The 17,684-nt window shown below is 36.4% G+C and overlaps 1 protein-coding gene across 6 annotated transcripts in view; it reads right to left on the minus strand.

Annotated features, from left to right (window-relative positions):
- Positions 1 to 17,684, minus strand: part of KIAA0825 (KIAA0825 ortholog) — a 414,781-nt gene that overhangs the window by 302,926 nt on the left and 94,171 nt on the right. For all 6 annotated transcript variants that reach the window (XM_035727666.1, XM_035727664.1, XM_027605650.2 and 3 more), the window contains one exon: positions 3,082 to 3,243. In XM_035727666.1, coding sequence (XP_035583559.1) covers positions 3,082 to 3,243 — 162 coding nt within the window. The remainder of the gene's footprint in view (positions 1 to 3,081; positions 3,244 to 17,684) is intronic.

Below are 17,684 nucleotides of genomic sequence, written 5' to 3' on the forward strand. Positions count from 1 at the left end.
AACCCTAGGAGCCTCTTTACCTTAACTACATACGCCTCCCTAATACAATCCCTTAACCATCTAGCTAAGGAACTCTTAGAAGCCATTTGACCCCTCTTAAGACCCCCTAAGAGTACAAACAATCTTTCAGAAGATCTGAAATCTTTGATTCTTCTGAGACAAACCCTAAGTGTTCTTCTTACATCCAATTGAAGCAGCCATTGCTCTTTGTCATTGCTGGGGCTAAAGAAAAATGAGGGCCAAGAAACCTCCTGGTTTAGATAAATCTCAGATGCCACCTTTGGAAAATTTGAGGAACTGCCCGAGGAACAGCTGTATTCCAAAGGAGCATTAGAAGTGCCCCGTAAATCAAACCCGAGGCCACTCCAGAAGATATGATCACCTAAAAGAAATACCACAAGGTACCATAATAGTCAAATAATGTTGTATCATTTGCTGAAGTGACCAAAATAGAAAACCATCAAGTCATGACCAAAAAAAAAAAAAGTAAATAAATATAATGACTAAATATCTTTCTTTCTCTGAAACTACTTCTTATGTCTCTACAGAATCTACTGCATCATATTCAAATTACTAAGAGCACTGCCAATTTAGCCAAATTGTCAATATAGTGGTAAACATCAAAGTAAAAAGTAAAATATTTAGTTAATCATCTTTATATTTTCTCTATGTGATGTTAAGCACCTGGATATTTTTAAAACATCTGGACAATAAGGGGAAAAAAAAGCCCTCATTTTCATCACATTGTTTTGGTTACATGGACATAGTAGGCAACTCTTTCCAAGATCTTTATTAGCAAAATATGCTCCAATCAAAAGAAACACACAGGAAACCAAATGACTTGATGTTTTTTTCCCTTATTCCCTCATACACAAGATTTCCAAGCAAAACATTAACTATCAGGATAACTTAAGATGCATTTGGTTTCTTTAATCAGCCATTTCAAGGAATCTTTTCCTTCCTGATTTAAGAAACCAATGCTTTTGATAAGAATTCATTAAGTTGGCTACACTGAATAAAACATTTAAGTTTTTCTTGACAATTCCCCTCAAGATCATTCTTTGCAGGGAGCCATTTATATAAAGTTATGTCAGATTAAATAAATCTTAGCTTTGTTATAAAAAAATATGAATTTCAACAATGAAGAACACATATATCACATGGGGATGGTCTAGTACTTAAGACATTTCTTATACTTGTCCTTTAAAATTCCTTCCATGTATGTTGTTCAATAACCCACAACTGTATTTCTATAATACATTCTTATTAATGTGAATTTGAAGTTACTTTCGTCTGCCATGCTGCTTATATAATAACAAATTTGAGTAAGGCAGTATATTGTAGTATAATTATATATTTTCTCTGTTGATTATATTCAATAATGGTAACTATTTCCCTCAAATGTATTGCAAGTCTCAACACTGCTTGATCTTAATCTAAATGAGTTGAACCAGCTTTTTCTTTTTCTGAAATCAGTATATCAAACCTTTGCTTCAATTGTTGGCCATTTGAGTTTTGTATCTTTATAATACTTCTCTAATACAATTTTAATTTTGAACCTATGCTGCCTTTAAAGAAATAAAATTCTTAAAATTCACCTAATTTCTCTAGAGCCTGGTCTAGGACCAAAACAATATGAGTCCCAAGAGGTAAGAGTCTAAATGTGTTGTAGCCTGTTCTATTTCTTGATCCACACTTCAGAGAAGATCTGCTAGAGATGTGGATGAAAGATGCAAAATCTTAGCCAGGCATGATGGATGAGTAGCAACACCAAGTGTCAACTGCTTGAGGCAATGACATGTCAATCAAAAATTAGGATGGCATATTTATCTACTCATCTCTCTTCAACCCAGTCAGTTTAATCTAGAAGATCCTCTAGGGTTCATATTATCTCCTAATTAAATCTACTTTTTCATTCTTTTAATTTTCTTATTTTCTGTCTTTTATTTTTATTATTTCCCTATTGGACTTTTTGTCAGTGTTAGAAACCTGAAATCCACCTCCATTTTTCTTCAAATTATCTCCAAGTTTGAAAAAATGATCTACTTGATAATTTAGTAGTGCTACTTAAACTTAATCTGACACATAGAAGGCCAATAAGCTATGTTTAATATAAAAGAAACTTCAACCCTGTAACTTTTCCAACATTATTTACCCAGGCAAAATAAATAAGGAGATAAAAAAGTAAACATATTAAAGTAAATGTAATTCCTTACTAAGAATTCGAATTTTGAAATTTTCTGATTGATTGCTAATCATTTGGTTCCCTCACTTTATTTTGCAAATGCGGCTACAAGCTATTGTCCTTAAAATGACACATGGTATCATGCAAAAGAGAACTCTGTGTAGTTCATTCTGATATAGATGAAAATATTTATAAGTATAGATATGAACACAAAAAACATACTTTCACTATTATGCCTTTGAATTCCACCTTTAATGTTAGAAACATATCTTAACATACATGGCATAGCTTTCTTCAAAAGGATTTTGTTAAGACTAACTAAACTTAAAACAACACATAATTAGAATTATTTATATAACAGCTCACCTTTATTGTTTGTTACCTACTAGATATTCTTTTAAGTACATACACTAAATCATTTAATTCTCACAACCCTGCATAACATATTGAAATTTGAAGCATGTAACAGGAAAAGAAAACAAAGAGAAAGTTAGTTTAGTCCTACACCATCATTTTGAAGATGAGAAAACGGAGTCTAAGGTTTGCCCAAGGTCATCTGGCTGCTAGCAGCAGAAGAGGAACTACTAGATCATCCAGTATGCTTTTTTTCCCCATAAGCCAGGCTGTGTTTCTCTGAATTAAAAAAAAAAAAAATTAATCTGATTTCATTTAAAGATTATTAACCAGAATTGACTTACAATGCTTTGTCAATTAGAATTATGGAATTTACCGTATATGAAGATAAAAATGTAATTTTATGGTATGCATTATAGTTAACATTTATTTAAGGAATTCTATCATGCTTTTTTTTTTTTCCAAGTAATAGTATAGATTCAGTGGCAGGAAGTGAACACAGAGAAAATAGATTTACAAATTTAAACAAGAGAGCATGTTACCTGAAATATTTCTGGGTGTCTTGAGTGATACAAATATTTCTTCCAATAATTCTTCAACATTTTTTTCCAGCTTCAAGAAGGATTTCATGAGTTGCGATAAGAATTTGAGTTTATCAAAGGAGAGGAAAAAGTTTCTTCCTTTCTGTGGGCATTCGGGAGTTACTGTGAAAAGAGATCAATACTATTACATTTATACATTTTATTTGTTTTCTCAGCAAATACCGAAACAATCTATGTGATTCTATAAACCATCAAAACTAATAAGATCAACAATTAAATCAAGTTTATTCTTTAAGAAATGCACATAAAATCTCCTATGAGTGTCTTTTCTTTTGGGAAGCTGGAGATGAGTATTCTGTTTGATGAAAATATGACAATTAAATAATTATATTAATTCTCAGAGTTATAAACTAGAATGTGATTTGTTTGTAAAATCACATCTTACATAATTCTATGTTTTAAAAAGTCTGGCACAACTTGAATCTAGGCACGAGGAAACCCAAACTGACAGAAATTCTACAAAATAGCTGGTCTGTACTCTTTAAAAGTGGTATGTCACAAAACACAGACTATGAAATTTTCTAGTCAAAAGGAGTCAAACAAGATATGACAACTGAAATCAATACATGATTGGTATTTTATTTTACTTTATTATAAAGAACACAATTGAGTTAATTTGGTGAAATCTGAGTAACATCTACAATCTGATGCTCTTATTTCATGATTATTTATTTTCTGATACGGATAACTATACTGTGATTATGAAAGAAAATGCCCTTGTTTTTAAGAAATACACACTGGGGAAGCCTGGGTGGCTCAGTCAGTTAAGCATCTACCTTCTGCTCAGGTCATGATCTCAGGGTCCTGGGATGGAGCCCTGCTAGGCTCCCTGCTCAGTGGGGAGCCTGCTTCTCCCTCTCTCTCTGCTGCTCCCCCTGCTTGTGTTGTCTCTCTCTCGGTCAAATAAATAAATAAAGTCTTAAAAAAAAAAAAGAAATACACACTTAAGTATATAAGGAAAAATATATGTAATCTATTCTCAGTTCAGGAAAAAAATGGTTTTCAGAGAGAGAATGCATTTGAGGAATTTTTTGAGGAATCTCAATATTTTTATTAGCATTTGAGGTATCTCGATATTTTTTGTAAGTCTGAAATTAAAATAAAAATTTAACTTAAAAGAAAAAAATGACTAGACAAAGGATTTAAGTTTTTTTTATTTTTTCAAGATTTTATTTATTTATTTGACAGAGAGAGACACAGCAAGAGGGAACACAAGCAAGGGGAGTGAGAGAGGAAGAAGCAGGCTTCCCAGAGAATAGAACTAACGTCACCAAATGGCACTTGGGACCAAGTGTTCAAGAATTTAAGGAATTCTTCCTTTATTATTGTCACTTCTTAAAACATGTATTTAAGAACTACCTTGAGGCTTAATGACAAATTGGAAAATTTGTAAACTCTTATAAAGTAAGCATAAAGTGCATTTGGTGAGAAAATACCAAGAATGCCACTTAGAAATAATGTAAGGCCTGGTGATTTCATGTGAAAAAAATTACCTTCATCACATGGATTTAAAAGGAAGTTTCCAAAAAACATACCAATGTAAAGGGTAATCCACCTCACTTCAGTTAAACTTTAAAATGTTGGCATCAGACTTTTAACTATATGATAGGGGTTTTTACTGAGGACCAAAAATATCATGGGATCTTTGCAGATAATCTGAGAGAGACCTCTCAGCCAACTTAAACTGTGGAACTGAGTCCTGTTCTTAAAAGTAAAACAAAGCTTAAAAAAAAAAAATCCACAAGTACCTACAAAAACTTGATTTCATCTCTTAATTGATGTTAGGCCTGCATACATTAAAGTCCATCTCTAAGTAGCACTGCTCACACTCAGCATTCTTCCACAGGTGTGCCAGAGAACACAAACATGCATAATCAGCATAATCAAGGTGTGGCCATGAAAATCATGACCCAAAGATGAAAAGAGAATAAATATATTGTGCATCATTTAGCTGTTGCTTGATTCTCATCTTGCCCATTTGATTTCTTTTAAGTTCTGCTCATGTGGTTGGAGGGGCTAGTTTAACCTTCTAAATCTTAAAGATATCTCTTTGGGAACGAAACTAGGAGCTGGTTCTTTGAAAGAATTAATAAGATCGATAAACCCCTGGGCAGACATACCAAAAGAAAAGAGAAATGACCCAAATCAACAAAATCATGAATGAAAGAGGAGAGATCACAACCAACACCAAAGAAATACAAACAATTATAAGAACATATTACGAGCAACTATATGCCAGCAAATTTGATAATCTGGAAGAAATGGATGCATTCCTAGATATGTATCAACTACCAAAACTGAACCAGGAAGAAATAGAAACCTGAACTGACCTATAACCACTAAGGAAATTGAAGCAGCCAACAAAAATCTCCCAACAAACAAAAGCCCAGGGCCAGATGGTTTCCCAGGGGAATTCTACCAAACATTTCAAGAAGAATTAATACCTATTCTTCTGAATTATTTTTTTTTAAGATTTTATTTATTTATTCATGAGACAGAGATAGAGAGAGAAAGGCAGAGGGAGAAGCAGGCTCCCAAGGAGCAGGGAGCCCGATGTGGGACTCGATCCCAGGACCCTGGGATCATGACCTGAGCCGAAGGCAGACGCTTAACCATCTGAGCCACCCAGGCGCCCAATACCTATTCTTCTGAAACTGTTCCAAAAATAGAAATGGAAGGAAAACTTCCAAACTCGTTTTATAAGGCCACCATTACCTTGATCCCCAAACCAAAGACCCCATCAAAAAGGAGAATTACAGACCAATATCCTTGATGAATATGGATGTAAAAATTCTCACCAAAATATTAGCCAGAAGGATCCAACAGTACATTAAAAGGATTATTCACCACGACCAAGTGGGATTTATCCCTGGGCTGCAAGATTGGTTCAACAGCTGCAAATCAATCAATGTGATACAATACATTAATAAAAGAAAGAACAAGAACCATATGATCCTCTCAATAGATGCAGAAAAAGCATTAGACAAAGTACAGCATCCTTTCTTGATCAAAACTCTCAGAGTATAGGGATAGAGGGTACATACCTCAATACCATAAAAGCCATCTATGAAAAACCCACAGCGAATATCATTCTCAATGGAGAAACACTGAGAGCTTCCCCCCCTAAGGTCAGGAACACGGCAGGGATGTCCACTGTCACCACTGCTATTCAACATAGTATTAGAAATCCTAGCCACAGCAATCAGACAACAAAAAGAAATAAAAGGCGTACGAATCGGCAAAGAAGAAGTCAAACTCTCACTGTTTGCAGATGATATACTTTATGTGGAAAACCCAAAAGACTCCACCCCAAAACTGCTAGAACTCATACAGGAATTCAATAAAATAGCAGGATATAAAATCAACGCACAGAAATCAGTGGCATTCCTATACACCAACAACAAGACAGAAGAGAGAGAAATTAAGGAGTCGATCCCATTTACAATTGCACCCAAAACCATAAGATATCTAGGAATAAATCTAACCAAAGAGGCAAAGAATCTGTACTCAGTAAACTATAAAATACTCATGAAAGAAATGGAGGAAGACACAAAGAAATGGAAAAATGTTCCATGCTCATGGATTGGAAGAACAAGTATTGTGAAGATGTCAATGCTACCTAGAGCAATCTACATATTTAACGCAAACCCTATCAAAATACCATCAACTTTTTTCAAAGAAATGGAACAAATAATCCTAAAATTTGTATGGAACCAGAAAAGACCCTGAAGAGCCAGAGGAATGTTGAAAAAGAAGAGCAAAGCTGGCGGCATCACAATTCCAGCCTTCCAGCTCTATTACAAAGCTGTCATCATCAAGACAGTATGGCACTGGCACAAAAACAGACACATAGATCAATGGAACAGAATTGAGAGCCCAGAAATGGACCCTCAACTCTATGGTCAACTCATCTTTGACGAAGCAGGAAAGAATGTCCAATGGGAAAAAGACAGTCTCTTCAACAAATGGTGTTGGGAAAATTGGACAGCCACATGCAGAAGAATGAAACTGGATCATTTCCTTACACCACACACAAAAATAGACTCAAAATGGATGAAAGACCTAAATGTGAGACAGGAGTCCATCAAAATCCTAAAGGAGAACACAGGCAGCAACCTCTTCGACCTCAGCCGCAGCAACTTCTTCCTAGAAAGATCGCCAAAGGCAAGGGAAGCAAGGGCAAAAATGAACTACTGGGACTTCATCAAGATAAAAAGCTTTTGCACAGCAAAAGAAACAGTCAACAAAACCGAAAGACAACCGACAGAATGGGAGAAGATATTTGCAAATGACATATCAGATAAATATGATAAATCAGATAAATAGTATCCAAAATCTATAAAGAACTTTTCAAACTCAACACCCAAAGAACAAATGATCCAATCAAGAAATGGGCAGGAGACATGAACAGACATTTTTCCAAAGAAGACATCCAGATGGCCAACAGACACATGAAAAAGTGGTCAACATCGCTTGGCATCAGGGAAATCCAAATCAAAGCCTCAATGCGATACCACCTCACACCAGTCAGAATGGCTAAAATTAACAAGTCAGGAAACGACAGATGTTGGCAGGGATGCAGAGAAAGGGGAACCCTGCTACACTGTTGGTGAGAATGCAAGCTGGTACAGCCACTCTGGAAAACTGTATGGAGGTTCCTCAAAAAGTTGAAAATAGAGCTGTCCTATGACCCAGCAATTGCACTACTGGGTATTAACCCCAAAGATACAAATGTAGGGATTTGAAGGGGTATGTGCACCCCAATGTTTATAGCAGCAATGTCCACAATAGCCAAAGTATGGAAAGAGCCAATATGTCCATTGACAGATGAATGGATAAAGAAGATGTGGTACACACACATACACACACACACACACACACACACACACACACACACACACACAATGGAATATTACGCAGCCATCAAAAGGAATGAAATCTTGTCATTTGCAATGACGTGGATGGAACTGGAGGTTATTAGGCTGAGTGAAATAAGTCAATCAGATAAAGGCATGTATCATATGATCTCACTGATATGAGGAATTCTTAATCTCAGGAAACAAACTGAGGGTTGCTGGAGTGGTGGGGGGTGGGAGGAATGGGGTGGCTTGGTGATAGACATTGGGGAGGGTATGTGCTATGGTGAGCGCTGTGAATTGTGTAATACTGTTGAATCACACACCTGTACCTCTGAAACAAATCATACATTATATGTTTAAAAAAAAAGAAGATAGTAGGAAGGGAAAAATGAAGGGGGGGGGAAATCGGAGGGGGAGACGAACCATGAGAGACTATGGACTCTGAGAAACAAACTTAGGGTTTTAAAGGGGAGAGGGGTGGGGGGGATGGGTTAGCCTGGTGATGGGTATTAAAGAGGGCACGTACTGAATGGAGCACTGGGTGTTACACGCAAACAATGAACCATGGAACACTACATCAAAAACTAATGATGTAATGTATGGTGATTAACATAATAAAATAAATTAAAATAAAATAAAAATAAATTTAAAAAAGAGATATCTCTTTGGAACTAAATGTTTATAAGCCAAATTTTCAGACTTTAAGAATTCTTCCTCGGGCGCCTGAGTGGCTCAGTTGGTTAAGCGACTGCCTTCGGCTCAGGTCATGATGATCGAGTCCTGGGATCGAGACCTGGGATCGAGTCCCGCATCGGACTCCCTGCTCAGCAGGGAGTCTGCTTCTCCCTCGGACCCTCCCTCCTTTCATGCTCTCTCTCTATCTCATTCTCTCTCTCAAATAAATAAATAAAATCTTAAAAAAAAAAAAGAATTCTTCCTCATTCTTGAGACCTACCATGAAAGACTCTGGACTCCAGGAAACAAACTGAGGGTTACAGAAGGGAGCAGGTGGGGGGATGGGGTAACTGGGTGATCGGTATTAAGGAGGGCACGTGTTGGGACCGAGCACTGGGTGTTATATGCAACTAATGAATCGTTGAATGCTGCATCAAAAACTTATGATGTCCTACATGCTGGCTAACTGAACATAAAAAAAAAAAACAACAAAAAGAATTCTTCCTCATTCTTTAATAGCTTAGCTAGAAATTAAGAAGGCTTTGTGCAGCTCCACTCTAATTAGAAATACTGTATTTATAAAGTAAGCAAAGAAACACTCCCCTTTTCAAAAAATCTTTAAGAGTCAAAACACTATAATCTAACAGTGCTACTTGTTTAAAAATTATGAGGGTCTGGGGATTCTAAATGAAGAGGTCTTATCTTCATGACCTGGATTTAGAATAATCTTGTATTCTAGAAGTTTAACAATATTGAATGGTAAATCCATTTCATTTCAATATATCTTTATAACTTAATAAAGAAAGAGGACAGAATAATATGTATGACCTAAATCTAATCATTGTTGTTCCAAAGAAGCAATGATTATGGTAGAGGTCCATTAATTAGCAATCCTTATTTCTTATTACTATTAGCTCAGTGTTCTCCCAAGGGCTATTGTGAAGGTTCTTTTAATTTATGGAAAAATAATTCTGTGATAAATTCGTTTTGTGAAAGTCCAATTAAAGCAAAATTAAACACAAAGGTTGAAATAGCATAGCCCAAACTTGTCTTATTTTCCCCATAGTATCTCCCAGGACTAGAGTTCTAATCATTACATCTTAGGTCATAATTTCTTTTTGCCTACACATATCTATTTTTCTGTTCCTTAAACTCTTCACTGTCAACCAAATTAGGAAAAGGTTTCCCCTTTTACTTTTGCTTTCACTCAATTAATCTTTCTTTCCTTCTTTCACCATTCTGTTTATTCCTCTCCTCCAACTCACCTCTCCAGAAAACCTGATCTGGATACAATCAATTCACCTTCCCCTCTAAACTAATCTGGCCTTTATCTGTTCTTTCCTAAACACCATGCAAGTGTCTTCCTTCAGGAAATTTTGGACATACAGCCTTATACATAGGCAACTATGTTTAGCTGGCCACCAATCATCACTATAAAATACCTGAAATAATGATTGTCACTCTATTATAGGATGGGCTCTATGATTCTTGGGGAATACAAAAGTCTCCCAAACCCTAATAATATTATAGATAAAAGTTAAACTGCCATTTTAGGGTAAGACTTTAATTTACCATCAACTAACAAAGAATAAATCCATGTTGAGGGTTTTTTCCCCTCTATATTATTTTAATAAAATTTTTTCTAAAATGCAATATAAAATTCCCTGCTTTCTTATTTAGTGTTTAGAAAAAAATTTAACTTTTCTTCATGATAGAGTTATGATAAAAGTTACTTTCTATATGCTGCACTGAAAGATGCATGTCTGTCCCTCACCAAAGGGCATTTCTCAAACTTCAATTGAAGAGGATTTTATGATCAAATAGGTTTAGGAATCACTACATACTATATACTACTTAAAGTGACTCATAATGCAAATTAGATATTAAACTCTTTAATTTTATAACAATGTAAATTTTAAAAAACTTAAGGTTTATCAAGCTTTTCTGACCAATGAACACCAGTTTACTAACAAATCTATTAACTTTGGGGATTTTCTCAAACAGCAATGCTGTTTAGGGCATCCTGCTCTAGATTACAGCACTACTCGAGTATTTATGTCTCCTTGTGGTTTCCTCCCATTGTTAGACTTTTAGTGGGGAGTTCTTGTTGTTGGCTATGTGACTGATTTTACCAGTATTTGCTTTCACTTGTAAACTACTGCTCCTAACAGCATTACAGTATTCTGCAGACCCTTTGAGAAACTAATTAAAGTCTCCTAAATCCCTATAGACCCTCTCACTGAAAAAAATCTATGTAGTCAGTTTCAGGGCTAACCAGAACCACCTGAAGTCCATCATGGCTCTCGTTGGGCACTGTGGTCTGGAACCTTCTGAATTGTAAAAAATGCATAATCCTTGCCATCACCAAACACCTTTTAAGCAAGTGCCCCAGTTGAGTTTTCTGCCCACTGGAGTTTGAGACCACTGCCCAAGGGGCCCATGAATTCTAGTTAAAAACTGTTATGGTAGAAATTACTCTCTGGGCATCAGAAAATCTAGGCATTTTGGTCTTGGCAAGTCAACCAAAGAGGTGCTGCTGTGTAAAACATCAATAACTTCAAAAAGAAATGTTACTTTTTTTTTTCTCTGATCTCTGATTTTTAAAAAAAAAATTCTGGAAGAAATATGGAACAATTGTAGGAAATTTCTAAGAGCATATCCTACACATTTGTCCTGGGCAAAAGTATTGCTCCTAGGAAAACACCCAAAGAATAGCTGTAGTTTTATAGGTACATTCATGAGAAATGTGAAAAGATTTCCATGAGGCCAGACATTATCTCCAGTGTATTCACAATAGTATGTCAAGAACACAGCATAATTTCTTACACAGAGTGGGCACTAAAAACAAACAACAACAACAAAAACTGGTTAAAGAAATAAATGTATGAAATCCCAAAGGTCCTACAAATAGCTAGGTTTGGCTTAGAACAAAGAAAGATTTTATACCTGTTCCTGAAATGAATTCTTCAAAATAATAAATATAGATTTAAGTCAATGAATAAACAAACATATATAAATAAATACAGTATTACATACACATTCTTTTTAGTATTTAGTTAGACAAAAGAAGTTTGAAGATTATTTCTAAAATAGAAAATGTGTGCAAAAATTATAAAATCAAAGATGAGCTGGGAACTTGATTTAGAAAAATATTTCACTATGAAATAATATGCACAGATATTCATAGAACTATTTCTAAAATTAAATGAAACCCTTTCTCTTCTCTCTCCAAATATATATGTATATATCCATATACATCCATATGGATGTATCACTCATAAAGAAGGTGGACTATAGACTCTACGCTGAAAGGTGTTTTTCATCTCATGACTAATAGTTATAGTATTAACTCCATTCTCTTGAGCAAAATTAAGGACACTGAAAATAAATCTTGAGGGACATTAGGGCTCCTCACATTTGATCCACAACAAAACAGTATTTGGAATAATTATCAAAGTCCAGCTATATCAGACGAACCATAAAAGTACAAGTAGTTGCTGAAAGCACACATATTATTTTTCAAAACCATTAGCAACAGAATTCTTGTTAATAATAGCATTAAGATACAGGAGAAAATGAGAAGCTCGAAAATCAGATAATCTGAAGGTGGTGGATCAGTAAAATAGGATAAAAGAAACATATTTTAGTTTTCCCAAGAAAAACAAACACTAGCCCTTCTATTGTTGACTGTAAATGGATCCCTTTTTGGTGAGGAAGTATTCTTGGGTGCCACCAGACAAATGATGTAAAAAAGACGTAACGCACAAAAGCTATTGGAAGTCTCATTATTCCAGATGAAATTCATGACATAATCCAAATGGAATATATTTCTTCCAGTAAAGAAAACTATTTAACATTATTACAGTCAGAAGTCAGCAGGGACCACACAGGAACAAATAATAAGCAGTACTTTTCCCCCGTACCCAAGTCACTTCCTAAGAGCAGGTGGGACTTTGGAGCACACTGCGGCATTCCAGAAGCCTGAAGGAGTGCTGAGCCTCCTTGAGTTCCGGCTTCCACGGAGCCACACAGGAAGGGAGGGAACAGAAGGCAAACACTAGGTCCCCAAGTGTGTAAAGAACCTTCTTTGTCATGTTAGCCTAATAAGTACACAGAGAATCATGCACAACCCTGGGCATTGCTTTCTTGTCACATTAAGGAAGAGATTAAACCTATCCTCCCCTTTTTCTTAAGCATTATCTTTGTTAACTTTTAGTTATTTTTCAAGTATATACAACTAGGAAAGCATGTGAAGTGAAACTGTGAAACCAGTATTTCCATCTTAGTTTTCAGAACTGAATTTATTATTTCTTATCTCTTGTCAGGAAGCTTCCATAAATAGCACCCAAAACAGACAGGGTAAAACTTCAAAGTAAGCTGAGTAAATGAATGAGTGACTGAATAAGTTATTGAAAGGATGAAGTGTTTATCTTTGAAGTGAAAATGCAACCCAACACAAGCTGAGTGTGTGGACATTTAGATGCCCCACTGATAAGTGTCAGGACCCCTCTTCTATATGGTGAAACAATGGAGAAGGAACTCCAGGGAAAGCTGAGCCTCATAAAGGTTAAGGAATCTGGGGTGCCTGGCTGCTTCGGTCGGTGGGGCATTCGGCTCTTGATCTCGGGGCTGTAAGTTTGAGTCCCATGTTCTGTTGAGAAATTACTTAAAATCTTTTTTTTTCTTTTTAGATTTATTTGTTTGTTTATTTATTTGAGAGAGAGAGAGAGAGAGAGCAAGCACATGAGCACACAAGCAGAGCAGAGAGGCAGAGGGAGAAGCAGACTCCCGGCTGAGCAGGAAGCCTGACAAAGAGGACTCCATGGGGCTGGATCCCAGGACCCTGAGATCATGACCTGAGCCAAAGGCAGACACTTAAAACCGATGGAGCCCCTAAGGCACCCCAAAATTACTTAAAATCTTAAAATCTTGTAAAGGTTAATGAATCTGAATTTGAAATGAGAAACCATTTAACTCTTAGAAACTGGAAGTTGGACTATTCTGTCTCTCTCTCTCTCCCCACTTCCGTTTCTCCCGCATGTTTTATTATATGGAATACTGTTTATAGTTATATTACCTGAAGCACCAGAGGTGGTAGAGTGGAGGAGCTAACATGTAGAATTATGAGCCATAGGGCCTGGGTTCAAATCCTGCCACTACTCCCTACTAGCCATGTGACTTTGGACAGTTACTTAGTTTGTGACTCAATAGTGCATGAGGTTTAACTGAGTTAACATATTAGAGCAGTAACTGAGAGGTGGTAAGTGCTGCATAATTATTAGATATCATTACCATCTCCTCTGAGAAGCCTGCTCTCGGATCCTAGGCCAACTTCGTTTCCTGTTCTACATGCCCCTTCCTATTTTACCTCACACATAGCTTCATTTTAGCACTTACTAGGTCACATTGTAATTATCAGTTTGGGAAATGTGTCCTTTAATCTCCTAAAGGTTGAGATCCTTTTTCCCCATTACTGCATTCCCACTACTCATCAGAGTGCCTACATGAATGAATGATTTCAAAATGATACATATGGTTGAGTGTCAGAGACAAAACCAACTGCTTTTAACTCATTTTATTTGGCTTTTTCTCTTTGCCATAAACATGCTTCTTTAGTAAAACACTAATATTAAAAGAGTTTAACATTAATTACTGTATGCCAATTTGAACAGGAAATGTTTTGGGGAGAAAGAACTATAAACATATCAGAGATCTTGTTTCACTATAAGCCACTTTAAATATTACTATTATTTAATGGATGCAACCATCTCTAAGTTTAAATACTCCTAAAGTTGCATGGTGGACCACTCTAAGACCTTCCACTGCTCCTTTGCTATGTGGATCCTTCAAAGCATTGGTTTTGATTTTGTGTGAGTCATCTTTTTAAAAATATAAGTTACACATCCGTGTTCATAGAAACAAGGTTCCCAGATCCTTTGAGGCCTTAGGGTTCTACTTGAAGCCCTCTGCCTTGGTCTGCTTGACTTTATGCGAAGTAGGTGCCATAGGTCTCCCTCCCACTATGAAGACCTGTAGCCCCTAGAAATTCTACTTCCCTTTGCAAGCAGAGTAGGTCTACTCCAGCTTCTACCCTATAGTCTCCTCTTCACACTTTACATGTGATAAAATAAAAGGTCTCAACATTTACACAGACGATTAACTCTCTTGCCTACCACGACATAGGCCCTGAGTAAGGTGAGCAGATAAACTGAGGAATAACTGATACTCCATCCTTTCAGGAACTTAGACAAACACACAGATCAGTACTAACTGACCACTGTGTTGATAGTGGTACATGACAACCAAAACATTCTATTATAAAAGACTGAGTTACTAAGCATACACTTCATCTGCATTTTTTTAAAGATTTTTATTTATTTGAGAGAGAAAAAGAAAGCACAAGTGGGGGGGGGGAGGGGCAGAGGGAGAGGGAGAAGCAGACTCTCTGCTGAGCAGGGAGCCTAAGTGGGGCTCAATCTCAGGACCCTGAGACTATGACCCAAGCCAAAGGCAGACGCTTAACTGACTGAGCCATCCAGGAGCCCCAATCTGCATTTTTTAAATCTTCTTCCTTCGAGTGTTTTAGGCCAAGATAGTTGTTAAACTTAATTTTGTATCCATTGACAGGATCAGCATTCGTGATCTAAAGGCAGGTAGACAGGGGCGCCTGGGTGGCATAGTGGGTTGAGCATCTGACTTTTGGTTTCAGCTCAGGTCATGATCTCAGGGTCATAAGATCGTGCCCGGTGTCTGGCTCCGAGCTCAGCATGGAGTTGGCTTGAGATTCTCTCTCCCTCTCCCTCTGCCTCTCCCACTCCTACCTGCTCCCACTCCTCTTTCTAAAAATAAATTTAAAAATCTTAAAAAAATAATAATAAAGGCAGGTAGACAAATGGAAAGAGAGAATTACTGCGTTTGGAATAAATCCTGAGAACCCAACAAAAGCCCCCATATGACAGGGAGGTTCACTCTTCCCTTTGGAGGGGGCCACACCACAAATCACAAATAGCTCCTTGCTTCACATAACAAGAAAAACCTAACCGATCAAAGAGGATGGAGTCACGTTGAAGCTACTCTTCTGGGTCAATGAGAAAATTGAAAAGAAACTGCTTCTATGATCACCCTTTATGATTCCCAGGCCAAACCTGGCTCCACTGGATGTTACTTAAACGTACTGCTAAATGATAACAAATTCTCCCACACTCCTTTCCATCTTCTCTGGCAGAAGCCAGCAGGATTATATTAACAAGGGATCAGGCTTCTTGCTCATTTGCCAAGGGCTTAATGATTGTAGCCCTCTCCTGTTTTCTACCTTTCTTATTTTGTTTTCTTTTGACTGAGAACATGAGAGAGAATACCTGACTCCTGATGTGGTCACTGTTAGCTGAAGATGCTAATCAAAGAATGGCTTACATTTGAATCCAGCCAAAATTGAGAACCATACCCAGGGAAAATTTCAGAATATTTTCTCAGCTGGCTCCTGTTTTATGCTGGTTTAACTCCCAGTTATAAATACTTAGCTATGCTGACCCTTTCAGGGAATATCTTAGTAAAAAGACATTTCTAGTGTAATGAAGTGAGGTTTAAATTCTAAGTACTGAATGTTAATGGCACATTATTAATGAAGTATCTTCCTAATATTCCTTTCTTAGCCTCAAATTTTGCTAAAGTTCAGATAATTATATCTCTTATCATATGTGTTACTTTCTATTATCATGAACCAAAATTAACCAATAGAAAAAACTTAAACTAAATTAACAATTCATTTTTACTATAGTCTAAGGTTGTATCTGAGAATTGATATTTCATTTTTAAAGGAAAGTACCATGACAAGAGATGTTAGATTATTGGCTCTTAATATAACATGCTAGAAATTAATTTTAAAAATTTAACACTGGAATAAAAATAATGCCATCATCAAAAAGATGGATATAAGTTAAGACACCTGCTGAGTGTGTGTGCCTCCTAATATATTTTCTAATTAAATCCTAACCTTTCAAAAGAGTTGAACATTTCTCCTCTTTTATACTAAAAAATAAAGAGTTAGATTCTCTTCACACTTTCTATCAGGTAGGCAAATTATAATGCCTATGAATGTATGTTAAAATTAATATGAAAAGAGAAAGCCATGGAGATAAGTGTAATCTCCCGTACCAACCCCAGGAAGCTGTAGTCATGAGCTCATTATTGTTACAGAGACTAGGGCAGGCCTTAGACTTTGAAAAGCCATTTCCCAGGCATGACGGCACCTCACACAGCAAATTTTATTGTTAATTTTACCTTTACAGCTGCCTTCCTCACCTAAGAAATAGTTATTCAGACATAAAGGCAAAGTCATATTTCCTTCAAACTTTATATAGGACTTTGGAGAATCTTGGTGGCAGATATCATCTTTTCGTCTTGCCTCAAGACAAATGAGCTACAAAAAACACCTTTTAGTGGGTTTCACTTGCTAATTCGACCAAAGATTTGCCTTGTGCCTACCATGCACAAGGCACCATGTAACTCACCACTCGTGGTGACCGATACCAGAGGAATAGACTGAGATCCCACAGCAAGATGGGGGTGACTGACATGGATCATACCTCAGACCCATCACCATCAGCAATGTCTCGTCAGAGTAAATTCATCTCCCTTTACTTAAGTTCAGGCAAGAAGAAAAACATTCGGTTCAATATATAAGAAAAATTCAGAGCCAAGAAAAAGTCCATGGATAAAAAACTAATTGAAGAAATGATCAGAGTTGATGGTCATCCTATTTTGATATAGGTGGTCAGTGCTGGGCTCTGTTGTTCTGTTAGTGTTTGTTTCATGGGAACATTTTTTAACGGAAAAAAATTAAAAATACATGATAAACAACTAGATTTAGGGTTTTTTTTGAGTATACAAATGTATCTTAGATGTATTTGATTTTGATATTATACTAAAAGACAAAATTGTTCAATAAACACAGTATTTTAGAATTCCACATGCATTGCATTTTGGGTCCAGGGTTACTGGCGGCTGAGC

The sequence above is a fragment of the Zalophus californianus genome, chromosome 5, assembly GCF_009762305.2.
Source record: "Zalophus californianus isolate mZalCal1 chromosome 5, mZalCal1.pri.v2, whole genome shotgun sequence".
NCBI classification, from domain to species: Eukaryota; Metazoa; Chordata; class Mammalia; order Carnivora; family Otariidae; genus Zalophus; species Zalophus californianus.